Source organism: Sodiomyces alcalophilus (assembly GCF_042370955.1).
Source record: "Sodiomyces alcalophilus JCM 7366 unplaced genomic scaffold ACRALscaffold_4, whole genome shotgun sequence".
Lineage (NCBI taxonomy): Eukaryota > Fungi > Ascomycota > Sordariomycetes > Glomerellales > Plectosphaerellaceae > Sodiomyces > Sodiomyces alcalophilus.
Window position 1 is genome coordinate 4,856,366 of NW_027263535.1, and position 23,624 is coordinate 4,879,989.

The following is a 23,624-nucleotide window of genomic DNA, read 5'->3' on the forward strand; positions in this document are numbered from 1 at the left end:
GTACCATGTACCTACCATCCAACCCCTGTTTAATTGTGTCAAGAGGTACTTACATTACCTGCCTAAATAGGAAGCTAAAAAATCTTCCAGAAACGTACCTATACTAACACACCCTCGCCTTCTATAATCCGATAAAAATATATAACATAACTATCCATAACGCCCCCCCTACTACCTAGTTAGCCTTAAGCTTAAAGTATATAACGTACGCTGTGTAGGAGGCAGTTCCTATAGAGATATTGGCGCTGCTGCTTCAACGACTTCAGCTTGTTAAGGAGCTACAAGCTAGACTAACGGGATACCGAGTCACCCTGGTTTGGTACATCTAAATCCCTGCATTCTATATAGAAAAACCCCTGCTCTTGATGTATCTACTTGTATCCTCCTCTGCTCATTGTCGTGATACTATTGGTTTCTTTAGGCTCCGCATGTACCTCTTGACACAATTAAACAGGGGTTGGATGGTAGGTCTATCGTAACGGCGACTTACCTAAGCCGCTTAGAAAGCACGAATACCGCGCCTTGTCCATGAGCCTCACAAGTCACCAACTCGACAGAATTCAGCCATCAATTCATTCGTATTATTATCTGCATTCGTACTGTTAAGATATGTTCTTTCTTTGCCCTCCTCCTCCTCTTCTTCTGTTCGTCTATAGTAGTTCATTGCCTCCTTGTCTCATTCACCATCCAACCCATGTCTTCTCACTCGTCTCTGGGTATCTACTCTGAAAAGTCCCCTCCTCTTCCCGCATTCGAAATGCAGCATGTCAGCCATCCTACTGGCATAGATGGACGGGAGCATCCCAGTTCGGGCCACTCCTGATATGTACGCCGACTCCAAACGCGGACACCACGCTGGAACCACAAAAGGAAACGGCGGGCGGGGGAACAAAAAAGTCATCGTCACCCATGAGATGGCCCTTAGCCAAGGGGTAAGGAGAAAGCAGCAGCAACAAAAGAAAACAAAAGGGACATGGAGGCCTAGGGGAGGCTTCCGGCAGAATAACACGGAGCAAAGGGCGGCTCCTTTCACAATACTTCAAAGCGCGATGAAATCGCTCTGGGCTACAAAGTCCGCGTCTTCGGACCCGTCTCTGTTGCCGCCGCCGAGGAACTCGTCGACCTCGTCCGAGTCGACGTCGTCGCTGTCCGCCGCTTCGTCTTCACTCGACAGGTCGTCGTCGCCGTCGTCGTCGCCGTCCCGCTCGCCGCCCTCGCGCCCCTCCTGCTGCGACTTTCGAAGGACGCTTGCCCTTTCGCGGTGCAGGAGCTTACAGCCTTTGGTCGTGCATTTGCCCGTGTTGCTAAAGTCCGGGCACTCCGCCACGTGGCGCTCCGCGCATCCCGCCCCCGCTTCGCAGTAGCCGTAGATGCCGAACGCCCGGCACACCGGCGCACCTGGGGACACATGGTGGTGAGTATACGGGCAGTTGGGGTTCGCACAATGGCCCTTGATGTAGTGCAGGCACGTCGGCGTGCGCTGCAGTGTTAGTTCATGCGAGAGGTCGCACGTCTCGCCGTTGGGACAGGTCCCCTTCTGGAGGAAGTCCCGGCAGACGGCCACCTTGGCCGGGTCGTGGATGTACCGGCAGCCTGGTCCCTTGGGACAAGTACCTAAATGGGGAAGACGAGAGGGGTGGTCAGTGGACACGAGACGTTCTAACCAATGCAGAATGGATCCAGCCGTGGTGGTGTTCTCAAAACATGTCGACCCAAAAAAGAAAAAAAAAAGAAAAAAAAAAAGCAAATGCGGCTTGGTTGAGGGATGAACAAGAAATACCAGTCGACGAAAAGGTTCGGCAAGGTTCGGAAACCTTCTTGATGCCGGTTTGACTGTCCACATCCTTCGCGTTAGCATGTTCCCTACCATGGAAGACCAGACATACCGTTGAGCTTTGAGGATGCCATGGCGGTACAGATTCCCGTTGCGGCTCCGGTGAAACTTGACGCCTCCCACCGTCGCCACCTTGGGCGTCTCGCCCGGGGAATGCAAATCGCCTACGCAAAAGTGAGTCGTCTTGACGGTTCCCCCACGCGCCGAGGGAAGCCCACCTGGAAGCTTGGCCAGCTTGCTGCCGTTCTGGACCACGCGGAACCGAATGCCGTTCAGCTCCACCTCGTGATGGCCTATGGACCGCGGGTCAGAAGAACCGGCGCCGTGCCGCTGGAAGTGGTTCGACAGCTTGGCCGTCTCTCGTGCGTTTCGGTCGGCGAGTTGCTGCTTCCGCGTCGTCTCGATGGCCTTGGCCCGGTTCTGGTTTTCCCGTTCGTAGACGCTCGAGTTGATCAGTTGTCGATGGCGCGCCGTCTTTGATACCCAGGATGTAGAGGCGCCGGGTGTTTGCCCGGCATCGGACGTAGCAGGCGATCCTGTTTGCGATCCGCCGTTGTTCATCACGAGGGTTCGATGGCGGTGTGGTGCAGGGCGGCCGACTCGATACGAGGGGTGGTGGAAGTTGCCACCGCGACGGTACGTGTTATCTGATAGACGGGAAGTTGAGTTATCCTTGTATGTCGTCATGGGAAGATGATGTATACCTCGATGATGGGCGGGGTGGTAGTTGGCGATGCCGGCTTGCTGGTTCTTGTGCCGATTAATCTTGCCTGACATGGCGAATTCAGTTAGTGGAAGATTTGTGGGAATCCACCGACTCCATATGATTGATCCTTACCAGCGAGCTGGCCGATTTTGGCCAAAAGTTCTTGGTCTTCAGAAGTCATGGTTGTGAGTCGGATCTTGCGTGCTGGATAGGAAGAATTGCCTTGGAAAGAGAGCGCGTAAAGTGATCGATGCACGTGGGCTTTTAGAAGGGAAATTATCTACGCGTTCAAAAGAGAACAACCAAAGGTGAATGCAGGATATAAATCTGTGATAAAGCAAGTTGGTGGAGGGCAAGTTCATGGTTTAAGCCGCATTTGCCACTAAACCCAAATGCTACGTGCTGAGTCATCAGTCTACCAGGGCTGGAGCCTTGCAAGGCTACGGTTGAACAGGAAAGAGTACAAAGTAAAGCTCTCCATGAATTCAGCCACTTCTTGCCCAGCAAAGAACACAGCTATCCAGTACCACAGCCCTGCAGACAAAGGAATGTATTGACATTCATGGAATAGAAAAGCGGACACCCATCGACGGACAACTAGAACTTTCTCATAACGACCCCAATTCGCTCTAGATTCCCTCGTTTTCCAACGTCACTCCTCGTCTCCACCGATGCCGATTTGAATCTGATTCTTCTCGTCGTCATCCGGTCAACTCCTACATCATTCTAGCAAGAGAAGACCCGGCAATTGTATTTATCAGTGGGCCCATCTACAAGTCGATTCTGTCTCCTACATCCCGTCTCTACATCTCACTGCAGCCATGTCGTCTTGGGACCTCCTCGACGAGAGAGAGGAGCAGGAGTTACACAAGGTCCGGCTACTCAACGTGGAAGAAAAGCCTTTCAAACGCATCACCAAACGCCTCGCCACCATCACAGCCGTCGCCAGAGAACGCTCCCGACAACAAGCAACTCCACCTCCAGAAACCACCAACAGCAACGATGCCGCCGCCACAACCCAAGAGAATCCCCACCCCGATATAGCCTCGGAGCGCGAGAAACTCAAAGAAGACCTAACGCTCGACTTTGCGGCCTTTGACAGCAGCATCGCGCGTCTTCAGTTCCTCCTCGACGCCAACGAGCGCGAGCGCCAACGCTACGCGGCCGACCAGCAGCGCATCCTCGATGAGTGCGCCGCCGTGCGAGCCAACAACGCGCAGCTCCGGACGACGCTCGACGCCGCGCGCGCCACGCTCGAGCAGCGCAAGGTCTTCGACCGCATGGCCGACGACATCACCAACAAGGCCATGCTCCGGCCGCGCGACGACCAGCGCGCCGCCCTGCGCAAGCTCGAGGACGAGTGCGCCGGCCTCGAGCGCGAGACGGAGACCTACACGGTCACCTGGCGGGAGCGCCGCGACCAGTTCGCCCGTATCATGGACGAGGCCGCGCGCCTGCGGAGGCAGATCCGCGACGAGCAGGAGGAGGTCGAGCGCCGCGAGGGCATGAACGAGGATGGCGAGGAGGATGGCGAGGCCTCCCGCGCGGGAGACGGCACGCCGAGACACCACCATGCTGGTCCGGGGAGCAGGGGCACCACGCCCCGGCCGGATGGAGAGGCGGGGACGCCCAGGCCGGCGGGTACTAGCGGGGCGAGGACGCCGCTGCGGGAGATGCAGCAGACGGGGGAAGGGTATGATGGTCTCAAGCCGCGGGGTGAGGGGGCCGGGAGCGTGTCTGGGCCGGGAAGCAGGGCACATAGTCGGGACGGGACGCCACGGTTGCCCCAGAACGACGAGGGCGAGATTGAGGAGGGCGAGGATGTCGAGATGGAAGAGTCGGCGCCGAGGACGGGGTATTCCCAGGCGAGTATTAGAGAAGGCACGCCTCGGATTACGGTTGATGCGCCGCAAGGCAACGATGACCGGATGGAGGTGGATAATTAATGGGCGAAAGGACGAAGAGGGGAAACAAATGTACATCAGCGGTAACACTGCAACAAATACCCAGCGATGGCGCAGAAAGTATATTCACGACTTTACGAGTCGCGTCATTATGGACACGGATATCATCCTCTGTGGTCTCTATTGCTCAGTGAACATGACGTTGACGCTGCGTGTCTCGTCTCGTTATATTGTCTGTCGTAGCCCCAGCCTCCACAATCCCTTCATGGTATCACCCTCATGGTATCACCCTCATGGCATCACCCTCATGGTATCACCCTCATGGTATCACCCCGCTTAAGCAACGCTCGGAACCTTGGCCTCCCGACCTTGCTTCAAGGCCGCCCTGGCGAGATCCAGCTCCTCCTCGGTCGCACCGCTGGCCTCGGCCAGGGCAATCTGTTCCTCGAGCCTAGTCGTGGCCTCTTCGATACGCGTCCTGACGTGGGGGAAGATCTTTTCCGTTTCGGCGACGGCTTGGTTCTGGGAGAAAGACGGCCAGTTAGCTTGGTTGGTTCGACGCAAGTCGTGTGTACGCGAGAACCGGGGAAGTGGAAGAGGTAAAAGAAATGGTGAAAAAAAAAAAAAGGCAACATACCAGTTGCTTCAACATGTGCTCCCGGTTCCCATCCTCGTCGGGCTTGCCCTCCTTAATCTCGTTCTCCAGACGAACGACCTTGGCTTTCTGGTCGACAAGCTCCTTCTCGTAGGAGACCTCCTCGCGAAGGAGGCGCGTCACGGCCTTTGTGGCGATGGAGAGCTGGGACGGGCGAGTCATTGTGGTGGAGATGGACTGCAGATGAATGGAGATGGAGGATCGTGAGTATATTGATAGATTGCTGAGTTGTACTTGGGTGTCGGTTGTTAAGAGGGAGGTGAAGGTCAACTCGAGAGGGAGATGCCTAATTCTCCAGACCAGCAGCCAATGGCGGGGTAGGCCACCATGACGTTGGTTGACAGGACGTTGAGCCTAATGCAGGTACCAGGTACGTACATGTAAGGTGGGATGGACGGAACGGAACGACTTGGTCTCCGTATCTAGGTACTTTGTACAGTACTGTCAAAGCCTCTTGATTCCATGCTAAGAAGCCATATCACTACGAGTATCTAGCTACCCTACTAAAGAACGCCAATCAGACAGACAATCCAAGGAAACAACTCCGTAGTCATAACACCAACCCTCCTCGACAAGCCGGTCGATCACGACCAAACAGTCTCAGATGACCCCCTGCAGTGCCGGCTCTGTTTTTGTTCTTGTTGCAGAAACCATGCCACTGCCTCCTAGTCCTAGCTCGGCGCACCTCCCCGTGTCGTTGGTATCTTTCCGCAACGCCAAACGCCTTCCCGTCTCCCAGACATCGTCATGCCATACAAAAACCCTGTAGCCCGGAGCAGGCAAAGCCACCAGCCAGAAGGAGAAAACAAGGCCGCCAACAAAAATTAACACTTTTTTTGCGTGAACAGGAAAAAAGAAAAAAGGTTGTGTCGTTCAGAAGCCATTCAAGGTGGTCCGGTGACCTCTTAGGCTTCGACGGCCACGTCAAGTGAGCTGGTGGTGTCCTGTTGTACTTGGGCCTCCGGCTGTGGCTCCTGTGGCTCCTGTGGCTGCTGTGGCTCGGGCCCTGCCTCATCCTCCCCCTCAATCTCGCCGCCAGCCTCACGCTCGGCCCACGCGCCCCATAGACCCCTCTTGCCGCGGATACGGATGGGTGCACCCAAGCCCTCGCCCTGCTCGACCTTGATGGCGTCCTTGGTCGCGAGCACGAGGCACTCGAAGAACATCTTGGTCGCGTCGGCCCTGGTGGTCCGCTCTTCGGGGAGGAGATCCTGGAACAGGACCGACGACGTCTTGCGCTTCTCGTCGTCCGTCTCGGCCTCGGGGCCGAAGAGGTCGCGGAGCATGTGGACCGCGTGCTTGGTCGAGTGCGATACCGGCCCGCTGTCCTGCGGGTGGACGATGGGCGCCGTCGTCTCGTCAAACGGAGGCATCGAGTACCCGTCCCTCGATACCGTGTGGTCGTCGTCGTCCAGCTGCAGGCCCATCATGGTGCCGTCGTCCTGGTCGGCCGCCGGGATCTCGTGTACCGTGCTGCCGTCGGCCGCGGCCGTGGCGCTCTGGTCGCCGACATGGCCTCCCTCCACGGCGAATTCATCGTCCTCCCCAATCTCCAGGCGCGGGGACTTGGCCGTGCCGCCGTCCTCCTCCACGTCGGCAATCCCGCCATCCCGTTTCCTCTTCCTCAGGTCGATGGATCGTGTGACTTCGAACGACAGCATGCCCCGGAGCTGGGGCGCCCAGGCGGCGCTGCGTCCGTCGAGCATGACGTTGGTGACGAAACCGCCGTTCTTCTGCATCTCCATCAGGGCCAGGACGAACGGGTCCCTAGGCAGAAAGACCTGGGGCTTCAGGATGTTATCGCGGTTCGTCTGCTGCTCCTTGATGCGGTTGCTCGCGAGCATGGTCTGGTCGTCCGGGAGCAAGAGCTTCCTCTTCTTCGCCCGCTGCCGGTGGCGAGTCGCCGCCGCTTCCTGCTCGCCCTGTTCGGACGGCTCGTAGAGATCGGCGTTCTGCCAGCGCGACACCTCCTCGTCCAATCGCCTGGTCATCTCCTCGTCAATGTCCGACAAGGGCGACTCGGAGATGCGAGCGCGGCTCATGTCGGGCACGGTGGCAAGGCCGGCGAGGGCCGTCTGGTCGTCATCGGGGTTAAACTGGAAATCGTCGTCGCCCATGCCCATGGGGATGTCGCCCTCCTCGTCGGCGATGCGAATGCCGTCTCCGTGCACGTCTAGGCCCAACGACTCGTCCCGACCTTGTCCGTCCTTCTGCTGCTGCGGCACCATGTCGAGCTCGCTGATCATGTCGTCTTCGACGGGACGGGCCTCGGGCGCCTCTCGACCCATTTCGACATCCATCGCCGTCGGCTGCTCGTCGTCGAGGTCCATACCGAAATCGATTTCCAGCTCGATATCATCCATGGGTTGCAGGGCAAGATCGTCGTCCATGGTGCTCGTGTCTAGATACTGGCTGTTGTTGAAGTCCTCCTGGAGGTTGATGTCGCGATTGTTCACCCGGCCCTTTCGGCCCATGGGCGTGGAGGTTACTTCGTCGATCTGCGAAAGGAGCCAGGCGGCATCAGGGGGGGGAGGCAGGTCGAGGTTGTCGAGATGTGTAATCTTGTCCGGTAGCGTGAGGGCCTCGCGGTTGTGGACTTGCAGGTTGCTTTCGGGGATATCGTGGTCATCGCTGGAACGGAAGGCCTGTTTGGGACGTTAGCTGACGCGATGGGGGGAGCGTGATGACGAATGCAGGTTGAATAAATGATGGCTTTTGGCTGTTGAATGCTTACCATCTTGATCTTCATTGACGCCTCATTGCAGTCGTCCAGGAGATAGCGCGCCTTGCGGCTGTAAATCCTGACGACGCCGAGAAGTAGTTGGCCACTCAGCCTAAGGGCCATCGGGGCCTGCGTCGGCGTGATGATGGCCTCGACGCTGTCCTGTAGGTTGGATTGGAGAATGTGCGTCTTGGAGAGCCGCTTCTCGAGGTTGGCCGATAGCCACACCCGAGCCAGCGGCCCCGTCTTCTGCACGAGGGGCCCCGCGTAGAACATGGCGAGGAGCGGGAGCAGAGACTATAGTCAAGTCAAGACGTGTCGTGCGAATGTGACGCAGCAAGGAGCGAAGCAAAGCAACGTTATAATGTCTCGAGCAACAAAAACGCGCCCAGTCGAGGCAGAGAGTATATGTGTGCGAGTGGTGGACGGGCGTTGGCCAAACTCGTGGGTAGGTTCGGGGATAAACAAATGGAGCGCGTTTTGTTATGGATCCCTCCCCCAAAGTGGACCGCGTATGTGGTGCAATCAATCCGAGCAAGAGTGCAAAGTGGCGCGTGGAAAGCAAACAAATTATGCGCAAAAAGCTAGAAGCCAAAAAGAGGAAAAGGAAAAGGGCGCGTCGCAAGACGTAAAGAGGTGAGGTGTTGCGACGGGGTTCGACAGCATTTGACGCGGGAGAATAGAAGGGCGGAAGAGAGATGGAAGAAAACGAACGAGAGCAGGGGGATGGGGAAGTGGGCTCTGGTCGACGGTACCCTTTACGCCCGCCACCGTTGCTTGACAATGGCGGTGGCTGGGACCAAGATGGACGAATGCCTGTTTTGATTGGCTCTGATGGGCTTTATCGGCTACACTAGCCACATCACGTGATATTCACGCTACAGTACACTATGTCTCACCGAATGCAGAGCCTCGTTCTGACTTTGGTATAAGAACGGCAAACGGGAGCTGATAGACTTCGTGGCGAAAGCGAACAATGCTGATCGAAGAGCCATCCACCGACGTCCTCGAAGGATTCGTTCGTGTATGGGATGTTTGTTCACCCCCTCTTCAGCCTTTCGCAATGACAGGTGTCCGATTTAAGAGCCCGCTCACACCCACCTCTACAAACTAGGTGATTACAGGCCTTTCTCGTCAAATGCCGGTTGAGGTCGTCTACCATTGAAGAGACAAGCCAAGGATTAAGTGCTGCTTCTTAGGCCTCAGAGCCACATCAAGTCGATACCGACGTTACGACGGCGATATTGTTTCGCCCGAGAATACTATAGGCATGTAGAGGGACGATCTTGGTGAGTGGCTAGGGGGATTTCCTCATATTCGTACAGTTGAATGAATGTAATCTTCAAAACATAAAGTACAACGTACGTGCTGTAGCCGTACTTCGTACTTCGTACACGTACTCGACGTAATCACGGAGGAGGTACTCCGTGCCAAAGCACTACAAATACTTGTGCCGTACTGGCCAGTTGAAGCTCTTAGGCCGGCCCGCCTCTATGATTGGCCACTCGGACCCATCCACGTCACTATGATCAATGAGGTTAGAACGTAACTAATCGATTGGAAACCGCATCCCGAGCATTTTCAGTAACACGTTTAACCTTACGAATACAGCCATGATGCTTTTGCTGCCTCTCTAACAGCGACACCCACCGTGAGACGAGCGTTCCTTTTCCGTCCCGTTTCTGGACATGCTTTTGCATCGCGACGGATCCTGCCAGCTGATACGCTGATTGCGAAAAACCCTTGTGTTTCTTCAAGCCAAGGTGTTTCCTTTTACGACCGCCCCTTGCAGACCTGCAGAGCCCCGTCTCTGCATCCGAGAACGGGGAAAAGACGGCAATCTTTCCATGACTTGGTAGTACCGTGTCCTCCCCGAATCCTGGACCGAATCGAACCCGAATCAAACCCCACGCGCCGCGTGTTAAGATGCAGTGGCCATGGCGTAGCGACAGCGACTCGAAAGGCGGCGACGCTTTGCTTCCCTTGCCCAACATTTCCAGCATCCATGGTGCTGTCCACGGTGACGCCCTGGAAATGGAGCGTTTGCGGTCGAGCCGTTCGGGTCATACCACATCGGCGCAGTCTAGGGTGAGCAGACTTTGTTCCTTTGTCGGTTCTTCTTCGTCTTCGTTCTTGGAACGCTATCGCCGGGATCACATAATGGCCAATTGATACTAATGGAGAAAAGGGCGTCGCCGAGGAATTCTCCTTTCTATCGCCAGACGAAACAGCCTCTCGACTCCAGACCTCGCTCACCCACGGCATTACCCCGGCACAGGCCTTGACGCGACTACGAGACCACGGCCCCAACGAGATCCCCCACGAACCCCCCGAACCGTTATGGCTCCGATTCGCCAAGCAGTTCCAGGAGCCGCTGATCGTCCTGCTCCTCGTCTCTGCTGCCGCCTCCATCTTCCTAGGCAATACCGACGACGCAGTTAGCATCACCGTAGCCGTGACCATCGTGGTCGCCGTCGGCTTCGCCCAGGAATACCGCTCGGAAAAGTCCATCGAGGCCCTGAGCCACCTGGTTCCGAACCATGCCCACCTCATCCGGGCCGATTCCACCAAGTCGGCCAATCCGGCTCAGATATCGTCGAGCTGGCCCACCGGCGTGAACGGGCAAGTAGACGAAACCATGGGCGATCTCGCGAGCGGGATAGAGTCCGCCATGGACACGGCGTCCTCCAAGGTCATGGCCTCGCAGCTGGTCCCCGGCGACCTGGTGCTCTTCACCACCGGCGATCGAATCCCCGCCGACATTCGCGTTACCAAGGCGGCCGACCTGACCATTGACGCGTCGAATCTGACGGGAGAGACCGAGCCGGTTAGAATCACCGCCGAAGCCCGGTCGCGGCCTGCCGTACCTGCTTATTTGGGAGGAGGAGGAGGACGAGGGCCCAAACTCGAACCCCCCAGCCCCGTGGGGTCCGCGTCGTCATCATTGGGCCGGGATGTCGCCGAGGGGGACGAGGAAGGGCAGGGCAATGTCGCCTACATGGGGACTCTTGTCAAGTCGGGCCATGGCCAGGGCATCGTCTTCGCGACGGGGGGCCACACCCACTTTGGCACAATTGCCACCAGCGTGTCCGGCACCGAGAGCCCTCGGTCTCCCCTGCAGCTTTCCATGGACGAGCTCGGCTCCCAGCTGAGCAAGGTTTCCTTTGTCATCATCGGCTTGATCTCGCTGGTCGGCTGGCTGCAGGGCAAAAAGTTGCTCGAGATTTTTACCATATCCATTTCTCTCGCTGTGGCGGCCATCCCCGAAGGCCTGCCCATCATCGTCACCGTGACCTTGGCGCTAGGCGTCCACCGGATGGCCAGGCACCATGCCATTGTGCGCAGGATGCCCAAGGTCGAGACGCTGGGGTCGGTGAACGTGGTGTGCACTGACAAGACGGGTAAGTTCTTGGCTCGTTTGGCTGTTTTGCGGCTACGTGGTTACGTTGTGCCTAACGGTTGGTAGGAACCTTGACGACGAATCATATGACGACGGCAAAGATGTGGTGCTTTGGCTCGGACGGAGCGTTTGCTGTCGACTCGGACGACGAAGCCGTCGAGGCCAAACCCCATGCCGCCATCTTACGTATCTTGCGCATCGGCAACATTGCGAATAACGCCCGTCTTGCGCGTCAGTTTTCCGAGAATGGCGCCGCGGCCCAAGCGGTTCTGTCGTCCACACTACGGGGTAACCAGGCGTCAACGCACAGCCGGTGGACCGGCCAGCCGACCGACGTGGCCATGCTCGACCTTCTCGACAGGTTCAGGGAATACGACGTGCGCGACTCCATGGGCCCTCGCATTAGCGAGACCCCCTTCAGCTCGGAGAGGAAGTGGATGGGCGTCACGATTGGCGGGGAGAAGGAGTACGCGTACATGAAGGGGGCCATCGACAAGGTGCTCATCGCCTGCGACACGTACCTGACCAAGGAGGGACGGGAGGTGGTCCTCGACTCTGCGCGGCGCCAGGAAGCCTTGCAGGTGGCGGAAGACCTGGCGGCCAAGGGACTGCGCGTGCTTGCTTTTGCCAGTGGGCCGGTCAAGTCGACATCGACCAGTTCTCGGGTTGTCGGACGTGGCGTCGACGAGTCGTACTCGGGACTCACCTTTGCAGGCCTGGTCGGGATGAGCGACCCGCCCCGGCCCGGCGTCGGAAAGTCCATCAGGAGGCTGCTCCGCGGTGGCGTCAAGGTGGTCATGATAACGGGAGACGCGGAAATGACGGCGGTGGCCATCGGCCGGCAACTGGGTCTGCCGATCCCGAGACCCGGCGACTACGGCCCCGGCCATTCCAGCGCCCGACCGGTGTTGCGGGGCGACGAGCTGGACAGGATGACGGACGAGGAGCTCGCGCGGGCGATCCACCACACGACCATCTTTGCCCGCACGAACCCGGACCACAAGCTCAAGATCATCCGGGCGTTCCAGGCGCGGGGCGACATTGTGGCCATGACGGGCGACGGGGTCAACGACGCGCCGGCGCTGAAGAGGGCGGATATCGGCATCGCCATGGGCCGGCACGGCACCGACGTGGCCCGTGAGGCGGCGGACATGATCCTGACGGACGACGACTTTTCGACGATCCTCCACGCCATCGAGGAGGGCAAGGGCATATTCAACAACATTCAAAACTTTTTGACGTTCCAGCTGAGCACCAGTGCCGCCAGTCTTTCGCTGGTGTTTTTCTGCACTCTGCTCGGTTACAAGACGCCCCTCAACGCGATGCAGATTCTGTGGATCAGTAAGACCGCCGCAGCTCATCAAAGTAGATTCGTTTCCTCGCTAACATCCCTCAGACATCATCATGGACGGTCCCCCAGCGCAGTCCCTCGGCGTGGAAGCGGTCGACCCGGACGTGATGAACCGGCCGCCCCGGAAACGCAACGACGCGGTCCTGACGCGCGCCGTCCTGTCGCGCGTGCTCAGCTCGGCCGTGATCATCATGCTGGGCACGCTGCACATCTACCGCCGCGAGATGCTGGACGGGGTGGTGACGCGGCGCGACACGACCATGACGTTTACGTGCTTCGTCTTCTTCGACATGTTCAACGCGCTGGCGTGCCGGTCCGAGTCCAAGTCGATCCTGCGCGGCCAGGTCGGGCTCTTCTCCAACACGCTGTTCAACTGGGCCGTGTCGCTCAGCCTGGCGGGCCAGTTGCTGGTCATCTACTTCCCCTGGCTGCAGGAGGTGTTCCAGACGGAGGCGATTGGGTTTTTTGATCTGGTGCGGCTTCTGATTCTGTGCAGCACGGTGTTTTGGGCGGACGAGCTGAGGAAGTACTGGAAGTATGCTAGGCCGAGGCACGGGATAGGGAGTAGGTATAGCCAGGCTGTGTAGACCCGCGGTGGTTTTGTGGCATACTTGTCATAGAGCGGTTGGCGGAGTATGTTGTTTGCATTGTAGACTTAGACTTTAAGGATAAAGAAGAGGGATGGGTGTGCAATATGCCTGTTCCGTATACACTCGAGCATCTTGGTCGGATACTGTCGGACGTCCGGGCGGCGACGGGCCGGATGTGGGGCGGTGACCCGGGCTGGACTGCGGAGGGCTTGGGTTCTACGGAGTACATGGCTTTGGACTCTGTATGTACCTATCCGGGCTACCGGCGTGAGAGTCTCAACTACCTCGTACTGCCATAGACGTGGTTTTCGTAAGACTGGAATTACACGATGTATACCACGATCGGTTTCGAAAGACTCGGAGGGTGCTGACTTGGGGAAAAGTATCATTGGATGTACTATTGTACTCAATGGCGAATTGGAGGCTTGGGCCAACGAGATGAACCTCAAACCGAGGGAGCGGCAGGAATACAGAATACGAATACATGGGCGACTTGTGAGCAGGCTGGAGGATGAAGCTATAGTGGAAAAGAGTGCTTCGAGGTACTTACTGGTGTTGCCGATAAGGTACGCGCTAACAGCTCTAAGATAAGATAACGATAAGATCTCACGTGACGGAGCAAGGTGTACCTAAGGTACAGACGGGAGTATCATCAGCGGCTTCATCACTGCTCACTCACTCAAACCAACAACCGACCCTCAATTCTGTCGACCCTCGACTCTACGACCTTCTCAACACCTTTCTGGTTCATCACGGTAGCTATGAACTACCAGCCAGCCAGCTCACGCCAATGACCTCCCCTTCAAACGGCGTCTCTCGCTCACACAGCGACAATGTGTCCCCCGACGTCGCTGCCCGCCACACTGGCAGGGCCACCACTACTACCGTGACGACCTCTCCCGATCTCTCCTCCGATTTGTCCGACTCTTCCGACTCCCCTACCCCCCTCCCCGACATCTACGCCGCCTCGACGGCCGCCGACGTCCGCACGGCCCTTTCGGCCCTCCACGCACGCGAATCCAACGTGACAAAACGGCTCAACGCCCTCCTCGGCTCGCAAGCCGACCTCGCCCGGGAACTGGGCCGCCTCGATCTCCTCCGCGCCTCGCTCGGCACGCAGGTGATCGCGGCCCGGTCCATCGGGAACACCATGCTCGCGGGCGCGGCCGATACCGCCGGCACGCTGAGCGGGCGGGTGCGGCAGCTGGATCTCGAGAAGAGCCGGGTCGAGGCGACGCAAAAGGTGGTGCAGCAGGTGGCCGAGCTGCGGGCGTGCGTGCTCGGCGTGGTGGGCAGCATGGGCGCGCCGCAGGACTGGGAGGCGGCGGCCGGGTACCTGGCGCGGGCGGCCGAGGTGCCGGAGGAGATTACGCGGGGGAAGTTCGCGGCCACCATCGTGCCGACGGTCGAGGTGCCCGATCCGCCGTGGGTGACGCTCGAGAACGCCCGCGAGAGCCTTTGTGGCTTGTTCCTGCGCGAGTTTGACAAGGCGGCCCAGGAGGGCGACGGGGTCAAGGTGACGCGCTTCTTCAAGCTCTTCCCGCTCATTGGGAGGGGGGACGTCGGGCTCGATGTGTACGGTCGCTATGTTTGCCAGGGCGTGGCTGGCACGGCGAGGGCCGTCCTCAAGGAAGGTCTAGGCGCTGGTGGCGATGGCGACGCGCAGGTGAGGTCGAGGCGGGACGGGTTCTTCTACGCCAACGCGCTGACGAGGCTGTTTGACCACATCGCGCGGATCGTGGAGGGGCATGGCGGCCTGGTGGAGAGGCATTACGGCGCGGGCAAGATGGTCAAGGTGATTGAGCGGCTCCAGCAAGAGGCTGATGTGCAAGGGGGCATCATCTTGGACTCGTGGGTCGACGAGCGCCATGTAGATAGGCGCGTCAGGGACGCCAAGAGCTATCCGTTTTCGTTTCTGGTGCAGAGCTTCCTCCCGCCGTCGCAGTCGCAGCAGCGGGGAGGGACGCCCCGGGTGAACTCGCCGGCCGTGGGGGCCAGTGGCTCTGCGACCAACTCGCGCAATAGCGAGGATGAGGGGGTTAACATGAGGGAAGTGGATGGGGTTCTCAGCGAGATTGCCGTCATGTTGGGACGCTGGGCGCTCTACGTCCGTTTTCTTGCAGGCAAGGCCAGGGTATGTCATGATTTGATATTACATGGCACACACGAAAGACATACTGACTCGAATGATCTAGGCCGCCGACGTACCAGAGGACACGCCGTTGGTACTACCCGACGTTGTGGTCAAGTCTAACCTGAACCGGAAAGTCTCGGACAAACTCATCACGCCCTACACGGCCATGATGACCTTCTTCTTCAGGAGGTCGGTGGAGAAGGCCTTCCAGCTGGACGAGCAGCCTACCGGCCTGTCTCTCAGCATGAGCAAACCCCTGGACAGCAACACGCCGTTCATCACCTCGGCCGTCGACGACGTCATGTATGTGGTCAACGCCGTGCTGGACAAGTCGATATCGACGTCGCAGAGGGATGTGATTGGCTCGGTGGTCCCCATCATAGGCCGGGTGCTGGAATCCGACTTTGTCGGCATGATGCAGCGCAAGATGCGGGACGAGTCGTACCCCAAGCCTCTCGTCCAGGGGGGGTTCCCGCCGGAGGATAAGATTATTCAGTTTATCGTTCTCATCAACAGCCTCGACACGGCCAACGAGTACCTCACGCGCATCATCTCGAGCCGGACAGGCAAAACAACGGGTAACATCACAAGCACGGATACAGGGGCAACGCTCGGGGAATCGTTCCCGTTCGACAAGGACGTTGCCTTTGTCTCGTCTTCTCTCGAAACCCTCCTGGCGGGGTTCACGACCAAGACGACGGAGCTCATGAACGACGGGCTACAGGTGCTCTTCAGCCACGTGGTCAAGCTGCGACTCCGGCCCGTGCTGTCGGACGCGTTCCGGGACGTCGACTACTCGATGACGGAAGACGAGCTGGCGGAGCTGGCGGAGCAGAACGACGAGACGGAAGAGGACCTCCTGGAGCAGGTGGCGCGGCGTTTCGAGCACGGGTGGGAGCAGCTGATGAAGCCGGTGGCGCGGCTCATGACGGCGCATACGTTTTCGGCGCTGCACGATCTGACGGCGCGGTACCTGGCGCGGGTGCTGGAGCAGCGGGCGTGGAAGTCGCGGGTCAGCGCGTTCGGGGCGATCCGCATGGAGCGGGACTTTTCCGGCATCGTGGGCACGGTGGGCCGGGGGAACTACGGCGTGCGGGAGCTGTTTGCGAGGGTGTCGCAGGTTCTGATGGTCGCCAACATGGAGGAGGACGAGTGGGAGGACCTGGCGGGGGATGGGGAGGGTGACGGGGAGGACGGCATGATATGGGTGTTGACTGAGGAGGAGAGGAGGCGGGCGCGCAACCTGGTCCGGGGGTAGCCTGAGTAAGTCGAGTGACAGTAAAGCAGGAGCTTGACGTATTATTATTAGAGGTGATGGTATCTAGGTGTTAGAGAGAGAGAGGCGAGCGGAAAGATGGAATGTTCGTTGTCTACGTCTTGCGCAAACTGATTTAATGGCCGGCCCGACATAGGGCTGACAGACGTTGCCAGCTGTCAATGTTAAGAAGGAAAAAAAAAAAACAAAAAGGAAAAAAAAGGAAAAGAAAAAAGAAAAAGAAAAGAAAAGAAAAAAGAAAGAAAGGTCATGACTCAACTCACGTCCATCCACCAAGAGATTCTCCTTACATCTCAACTCTCACAGACTTAATTCACCTGCTGCCTAGACCTATGCTATCCCTTTACCCATAATTATACCCATCTCTTACCACCCAATAATGACAGAGTCCCGTCAACTGTAAGGAGATACGCAGACCTAGACGAGGCGTCAAATTGGCTCTCCCCCGTATAAGTCGACGCTGGCTTTCCAGCCTCGGCCTCGGCTCGACCACCAGCAACACTCCCCTTCATATTGCCTCCCCTCTACCCACCATGGCGACCGATACCAGGATAGTGAGGATAAGCAGCCGGGAGCTGGGCCACTTTGAGAAAGGAGGCGAGAAGCTGGGGAAATGGCAGGTCTCTACGGATCCCGACTCATCACCATCCATGGACGCGCTACGTGAAGCGGCCCGGGAACTCAGGACGAGCGACATTCCCGTGGCTTTCCCTACCGAGACCGTGTACGGACTCGCGGCCGATGCCACCCGCAGCAAGGCCGTCAAGGGCATCTACGCCGCCAAGGGTCGGCCGTCGGACAACCCGCTCATCGTCCACGTCAGCGACCTCGACATGCTCAGGCGCTTCCTCCAGCCGCGAGGCGATGACGGCCATGGCAGTCAGTCCACCAACGGCGGCCATCCAGAACGAAACACCCACATCGGCGTCTCGCAAGAACCATCATCCTCATCCTCGCCATCATCCTCAGACCCCATTCCGGCCATCTACAAACCCCTCATCGACCGCTTCTGGCCCGGCCCCCTCACCATCCTCCTCCCGAACCCCTCGCCATCCAAGCTCGCCCCGGAAGTATCAGCCGGCCTCCCCACCTTTGGCGCCCGCATGCCCGACTCCCCCCTGGCCCTGACCCTCATCCAACTCGCCGGCGCGCCCCTCGCCGCCCCCTCGGCCAACGCCTCCACAAAGCCCTCGCCCACCACCGCCACCCACGTCCTCGACGACCTGCAAGGCCGCATCCGCCTCATCCTCGACGGCGGCCCCTGCACCGTGGGCGTCGAAAGCACCGTCGTCGACGGCCTCTGCTCGCCGCCCGCCGTCCTGCGTCCCGGAGGCGTGTCGCTCGCCGAGCTGCGCTCGTGTCCCGGCTGGGAGGGCGCCGTCAAGGCGTACAAGGACGCCGCGGAGGACGGGAGTGGTGGTACCAGCGACGCTTCTGGGGGGAAGAAAGAGGTTGCTGCGCCGCGGGCCCCGGGGATGAAGTATAAGCATTATAGTCCGCGCGCGCGTGTGGTGCTTTACGAGGCGGCGTGTCGGGCTGGCGTGGACGGGATCGATGAGGGGGATCTGCGGCGGGTGCTTCAAGGGTCTTCGTCTGTGAATGGCGCGGGGCAAGGTGCAGTGGCAGACGGGCTCAGGCGTATCGGGACGATCCGCACGCGGAGATGGAAGCGGGTAGGCGGGTTACGAGAGGGGAGCTCATGCTCGGCCCAAGTTGTGGCGGAAGCGGGTTCGGCTGCGACGAATGGCGAGGAGGCGCTGTTCGAAGTGCGGGAGGCCGAGGTGCGAGGTGGTGACGGCAAGTCCGCGGCGCGCATCTTGGATATCGACTTGGGAGACGACACGAGGGGGATCGCGCAGGGGTTGTTTTCGGCGCTGAGGGAGCTGGATAGGAGGCACGTTGACATTATTTTCGTCGATGGGATTAGCGATGGGGACGACATTGCTGCGGCGGTTATGAATAGGTTGCGCAAAGCTGCGTCGGAGATACGGGCATAGACAGCCTTTTGTTTTCGTTTCTTTGGCTTTCCTTTTGAGCAGAACCATACACCATACATACATCATGATGGAGGATGGAGACATGATCGTCTTATGATCGTCTCACATCTCATTCATCGCCCGCTTGCTCTACGACTTGTCATGTTTGCTTTGGTTTATTCTTCTTTACCCCTGCGTCCGTCGATGCAGACGGGGAGGAAAAATAGAGAAAAAACGACCATGTGCCCAGACCGACAATTGAACCTGATAGAAAAAACTCCGTTGCAACCGACGATGCGCTTCCTTCTCCTTTGTCCTCTCCCTGTCCTTCTGTCTCCATCCCTCATAGACCCTGTCTTAGCCAATCTGCCAACTTGGACCGGCCCAACTGCGCCAGGTTGTTGACGCCCTGTTCGCTGAGGTCGATGCGGCGGAGGTCGACGTCCTGGGCCGGTGCCCTGCTGACTCGCTGCACGATGATGGTGGGGTCCGTCTCGAGGATGATGCCGTCGTCCACAATCTCGTCGACGGCGAGGGAGAGGAGGTCGAGGTTTTCCGTGATGGTCCTCCTGTCGACGGCTTGTCTGAGAGTATACGTTAGTTTTCCTTTCCCTTCTTTCCTTTTGTCCTTCTCTTTGGTCGAAGGAGCGGCCTTACTTGAATAGGAGATGCAGACTGTCGCGGAGTGCTAGGATGGCGTTGTAAAGGAGAACCTGCCCAAGCATTCGTTAGCCGTCCGCCCATCATGACCTGCATCGTACAAACTGCTGCGCAATCTCACCTCGTTCTCGTCGACAGAACCGACAAGGTAAAGCATGCAGTCGCTCTCCATCTTGTACAATCTAGCGCAGTGTTAACCAACTCGGCTCCCGTCCATGGTCAGTCGTCACCTACACAACCCGGTTGTCGTATAGAATGATATCGCCCGTCTGTTTAGCCGTCTTCTCCAACAATCCCTTTTCGAAAGCCTTTTGCGACTTGACGTCGGGGTACGGGTTCATTTCCGCAGGAATCTGGCCTGTCGAGGAGCATCTGCGTTAGCCAAGCTCCTTGGTGACGGGCACAGCGCATTGGGTGCATCTTCGATTGTGCCTCGGGCATCTTCGACTGTGCTCGGCTAGCGGGACGACACATACCATCCTTGAAACCCGCCACGACATTATGCGGAGGAGTATAGTATCTATCGTCGTTGAACACCTCGTCAGCGCTTGGTCTGGAACCATAAAGGGAAGAGCGTACTTGGCAAAGAGCCTGGAGCCATCCTCAATGCTTAGGATGATGATGGCATTGACTGAAAAGAGAGACAGTTCCGGCGCCATCTTGACTGTGTGTGAATATCGATTCGAAGGCCCGCCTCCGGTGACCTTTGCTATTTGTTTGGAGTGCGACTGACAGAGGGATATACTCGGTATACGGAGTATATTGACCAGCCTGGCGCGCACTTGACAACGAGCCCTGCAGCTTGCCAGGTAGTCGGCGGATTGTTTGACCGTTCCGTTAAGTACCGTTGTACCTAGTACATGTACGTACCTACCTAGTACGTTGTACCCCGTTTGAAACGCGTTCCCCTGAACGCGTCAGCCCTGAAAACGCGTAAAGTGCCTGCAGCAAATTGAAGCCCACTTTTTATTCTCTCCGTCTCCCACATTTCTGCTTCCCCTGTCCTTGCCCTTGCCCGTCACTTTGCCCGAGCAACGCAACGCAATATTCTGATCTCGTCAGAGCCTCAAAACAATCCTCGTCATTGCTTGCTCGACATACACTATCGACTCAACATGTCTTCCCCCCCACGCAGGCGGTCAACCCGCTCCCAGACCGGAACCCCTCGCCGATCTACGAGAAACTCATCCGTGGCCCAGTCCAGTCCAGATGCCGGTCCTGCCGAGAATGCATCGCAAGAGCATTCGCAGGGCGCCAGAACACCTCGTCAGACCCGCGCCTCGAGACTCCAATCCAGCCCCCTCTTCTACCAGTCGTCCTCTCCCGCCCCTGCCGGCCGTAACGGCCCCTCCATCGACGATGTCTCGTCTCCCCTGCGTCATATGACCAACAGCCAGAGCTCTGCCTTGGCTGGACCCCCTCCGAGCTCGCCCCTCCGCCAGCAGACCGATACCCAGTCCCAAGATGACGGTGACCGGACTCCTCGAGCCAGTGGCCAGATTAGAGGTGGGGGAGAATGCACACCAGCACCACCATGGCTAGCCATGACTGCGCCCACGATCCGTATCAGTCGCTGACGCACATCACAGACTCCTCCCCCATCCGATATGACCCAAGTTCGAGCCCCGGCCGATCCACAAGACCGCCATTCTCTGACCTGCGCAGCGAGAGCAGCGGTCTTTTCGTTACAGACCGTTCCGGCACCGCCCGCTCCCGGAGAGGCGACATCAACTCGGACGCCCTGGGTCCGTCCTCACGTCCCGTCCGTCGCCTCTTCGTCGACGAATCCGGCCGCGTGACGCGCGAACAGACCGCCGCTCTCGGGTCGGATGCCCCCTCGTTCACCAATCCGGATCCGCACACCTCCGAAGCCGACCGCCTCGGTGGCCAGGGCCAGAGCATGATCTGGGGTACGACCGTGTCCATCGACGACTCGTTCAACGCCTTCAAGGACTTCTTGCGCCACTTTACCCTGAAATATCGCATGTACAGAGACGGTGCCACCGAGGCCGAAGTCCGCGACGCCCCCGATGCCAACTCCAAGCCCTACTGGGAGGCCCTCGAGAGCATGCTCCTCCTGGGTAGCACGAGACTCTACCTCGACATTTCCGATCTCAACCTCTATCCCCCCACGCGCAAACTGTGGCACCAGATTCAGGCCTATCCGCAGGAGATTGTCCCCATCATGGACCAGTCCGTCCATGACCTGATGGTAGAGCTGGCCAGGACCGAGACGCTACGCCAGCGCTCGCAGAGCAGCGCCGGCCCAGGGTCCCAACGCAACCTGGCCTCGCAGAGCTCCGAGCCCATGTTCCCGAGCTCTGCTGATCGGCCGGACGAGCCCCCCTCGCAGAGGCCCCAACCAGACCAGCCGTCGCTAGAGGATACCGTCTCCCAGATGATCTACATGGTTCGTCCCTTCGGCCTGGACAAGATTACCAACCTGCGCGATCTCAACCCGTCCGACATGGACAGGCTCATCACCATCAAGGGCTTCGTCATCCGGACCACCCCCGTCATCCCCGACATGAAGGACGCCTTCTTCCGCTGCAATGTCTGTAACCACTCGGTCAACGTCGGCCTCGACCGGGGCAAGATTCGCGAGCCCACCGAGTGTCCCCGCCCCCTCTGCGCCCAGAAGAATTCGATGCAAATCGTTCACAACCGGTGCTCGTTCGAGGACAAGCAGGTCGTCAAGCTCCAGGAGACCCCCGACGCCGTGCCGGCCGGCCAGACACCGCACTCGGTCTCCGTCTGCGTGTACAACGAGCTCGTCGACTTTTGCAAGGCCGGCGACCGCGTGCAGCTGACCGGCATCTTCCGCGTCAACCCCGTGCGCGTCAACCCTCGCCAGAGGACCATCAAGAGCGTCTTCAAGACGTACGTCGACGTTCTTCACGTGCAAAAGGCCGACAAGAAGCGCATGGGTGCCGACCCTTCTACGCTGACCGTCGAGGGCGAGGACGAAGAAGACGCCACCGCCGACGGGGCCGACGGGAACAACATGGAACAGACGCGGAGAATCACGCCCGAGGAAGAGGAGAAGATCAGAGAGACGGCGGCGCGGGACGACATTTACGATCTCCTGTCGAGATCCCTAGCGCCGTCCATCTTCGAGATGGACGACGTGAAGAAGGGCATCCTCCTCCAGCTCTTTGGCGGCACCAACAAGACCTTCCACAAGGGAGGCGGCCCCAAGTACCGCGGCGACATCAACGTGCTCCTCTGCGGCGATCCTTCGACGTCCAAGTCGCAGCTCCTGGGCTACGTGCACAAGATCGCCCCGCGCGGCGTCTACACCAGCGGCAAGGGCTCCTCGGCCGTCGGCCTGACGGCCTACGTGACGCGCGACCCGGAGACCCGCCAGCTGGTCCTCGAGTCGGGCGCTCTCGTCCTCTCCGACGGCGGCGTGTGCTGCATCGACGAGTTTGACAAGATGTCCGAGGCCACGCGGTCGGTCCTCCACGAGGTCATGGAGCAGCAGACCGTCTCGGTGGCCAAGGCCGGCATCATCACCACGCTGAACGCCCGGACGAGCATCCTGGCCTCCGCCAACCCCATTGGCAGCCGATACAATCCCGATCTGCCCGTTCCGCAGAACATCGACCTGCCGCCGACCCTCCTGTCGCGTTTCGACCTCGTCTACTTGATTCTCGATCGCGTCGACGAGAAGAATGACCGTCGACTCGCCCGCCATCTTCTTTCCCTCTACCTTGAAGACACGCCCGATTCGGCTCCTTCCAAGAACGATATCCTCGTAAGTTCTCTCCTACTAAATCACAACGGAAAAAAAGAAAGAATGACTAACTACTCCCAGCCCGTCGAGTTCCTCACCTCGTACATCTCCTACGCCCGCGCCACCATCCACCCCACCATCTCCCAAGACGCAGCCCAGGAACTAGTCGACAGCTACGTCGAGATGCGCAAGCTGGGCCAAGACGTGCGCGCCGCCGAGAAGCGCATCACCGCAACAACGCGCCAACTCGAATCCATGATCCGCCTCTCCGAAGCCCACGCCAAGATGCGCCTCTCCCACACGGTCACGCGCGCCGACGTCAAGGAAGCCGCCCGCCTCATCCGCTCCGCCCTCAAGACGGCCGCCACCGACGCCGAGGGCCGCATCGACATGAGCCTCCTCACCGAGGGGACCAGCGCCGCCGAGCGCCGCCGCCGCGACGAGATTAAGGACGCCACCCTGCGTCTCCTCGACGACATGACCGCCGGCGGGCAGTCGGTGCGCTGGGGCGACGTGGCCCGCTTGCTGGGCGAGGGCGCCAGCGTCCCTGTCGAGCAGGCCGACTTTGTCGAGGCCATGCGCGCGCTCGAGATGGAGGGCGCCATCATGGTGGCGGGCGAGGGGGCGAGGAGGACTGTGCGGCGCATCACTGCTGTTGTTTAGGTGTGGGGCATATGTAA

General features: G+C 58.9%; 10 protein-coding genes across 10 annotated transcripts; 6 read left to right on the top strand and 4 right to left on the bottom strand.

The window, feature by feature from the left end:
* Positions 1–428: 428 nt before the first annotated feature.
* On the top strand, positions 429–985 carry ACRALDRAFT_210513 (uncharacterized protein; the record flags this gene model as incomplete). Its single annotated transcript, XM_071023226.1, has 4 exons — positions 429–456; positions 543–766; positions 808–932; positions 970–985. The coding sequence occupies 4 exons, from the start codon at positions 429–431 to the stop codon at positions 983–985; spliced, it is 393 nt and encodes a 130-aa protein (XP_070875332.1).
* ACRALDRAFT_1063714 (uncharacterized protein) lies at positions 563–2,862 on the bottom strand. Its single transcript, XM_071016844.1, has 6 exons — positions 2,673–2,862; positions 2,539–2,604; positions 2,053–2,481; positions 1,887–1,998; positions 1,781–1,833; positions 563–1,614 (listed from the first exon to the last, which is right to left on the bottom strand). The coding sequence occupies exons 1-6, from the start codon at positions 2,719–2,721 to the stop codon at positions 1,040–1,042; spliced, it is 1,284 nt and encodes a 427-aa protein (XP_070875333.1). The 5' UTR covers positions 2,722–2,862; the 3' UTR covers positions 563–1,039.
* A 499-nt stretch (positions 2,863–3,361) lies between these two features.
* Positions 3,362–4,486, top strand: ACRALDRAFT_2027868 (uncharacterized protein; the record flags this gene model as incomplete). Its single annotated transcript, XM_071020496.1, has 1 exon — positions 3,362–4,486. One exon carries the CDS (start codon positions 3,362–3,364, stop codon positions 4,484–4,486), a length of 1,125 nt encoding a protein of 374 aa, XP_070875334.1.
* Positions 4,487–4,780: 294 nt separating this feature from the next.
* On the bottom strand, positions 4,781–5,261 carry ACRALDRAFT_1070614 (uncharacterized protein; the record flags this gene model as incomplete). Its single annotated transcript, XM_071017788.1, has 2 exons — positions 4,781–4,966; positions 5,082–5,261. The coding sequence occupies 2 exons, from the start codon at positions 5,259–5,261 to the stop codon at positions 4,781–4,783; spliced, it is 366 nt and encodes a 121-aa protein (XP_070875335.1).
* A 230-nt stretch (positions 5,262–5,491) lies between these two features.
* Positions 5,492–8,499, bottom strand: ACRALDRAFT_1081780 (uncharacterized protein). Its single transcript, XM_071019212.1, has 2 exons — positions 7,834–8,499; positions 5,492–7,744 (listed from the first exon to the last, which is right to left on the bottom strand). Exons 1-2 carry the CDS (start codon positions 8,095–8,097, stop codon positions 6,005–6,007), a joined length of 2,004 nt encoding a protein of 667 aa, XP_070875336.1. The 5' UTR covers positions 8,098–8,499; the 3' UTR covers positions 5,492–6,004.
* Positions 8,500–10,386: 1,887 nt separating this feature from the next.
* On the top strand, positions 10,387–13,650 carry ACRALDRAFT_1076437 (uncharacterized protein). Its single transcript, XM_071018510.1, has 3 exons — positions 10,387–11,222; positions 11,288–12,562; positions 12,618–13,650. The coding sequence occupies exons 1-3, from the start codon at positions 10,460–10,462 to the stop codon at positions 13,157–13,159; spliced, it is 2,580 nt and encodes an 859-aa protein (XP_070875337.1). The 5' UTR covers positions 10,387–10,459; the 3' UTR covers positions 13,160–13,650.
* A 186-nt stretch (positions 13,651–13,836) lies between these two features.
* Positions 13,837–16,741, top strand: ACRALDRAFT_1050376 (uncharacterized protein). The gene is made up of 2 exons (XM_071015636.1): positions 13,837–15,296; positions 15,358–16,741. The coding sequence occupies exons 1-2, from the start codon at positions 13,953–13,955 to the stop codon at positions 16,552–16,554; spliced, it is 2,541 nt and encodes an 846-aa protein (XP_070875338.1). The 5' UTR covers positions 13,837–13,952; the 3' UTR covers positions 16,555–16,741.
* A 436-nt stretch (positions 16,742–17,177) lies between these two features.
* Positions 17,178–18,563, top strand: ACRALDRAFT_2076902 (uncharacterized protein; the record flags this gene model as incomplete). The annotated part of the gene is made up of 3 exons (XM_071022291.1): positions 17,178–17,451; positions 17,509–17,985; positions 18,022–18,563. Coding segments are annotated over 3 exons (1,293 nt in total), but the record flags the coding sequence as incomplete, so codon positions are not given.
* Positions 18,564–18,891: 328 nt separating this feature from the next.
* On the bottom strand, positions 18,892–19,867 carry ACRALDRAFT_2105155 (uncharacterized protein; the record flags this gene model as incomplete). The annotated part of the gene is made up of 5 exons (XM_071023227.1): positions 18,892–19,132; positions 19,206–19,261; positions 19,330–19,390; positions 19,443–19,566; positions 19,744–19,867. The coding sequence occupies 5 exons, from the start codon at positions 19,865–19,867 to the stop codon at positions 18,892–18,894; spliced, it is 606 nt and encodes a 201-aa protein (XP_070875340.1).
* A 456-nt stretch (positions 19,868–20,323) lies between these two features.
* ACRALDRAFT_2042464 (uncharacterized protein) lies at positions 20,324–23,607 on the top strand (the record flags this gene model as incomplete). The annotated part of the gene is made up of 3 exons (XM_071021252.1): positions 20,324–20,714; positions 20,798–22,965; positions 23,026–23,607. 3 exons carry the CDS (start codon positions 20,324–20,326, stop codon positions 23,605–23,607), a joined length of 3,141 nt encoding a protein of 1,046 aa, XP_070875341.1.
* Between the last annotated feature and the right edge of the window lie 17 nt (positions 23,608–23,624).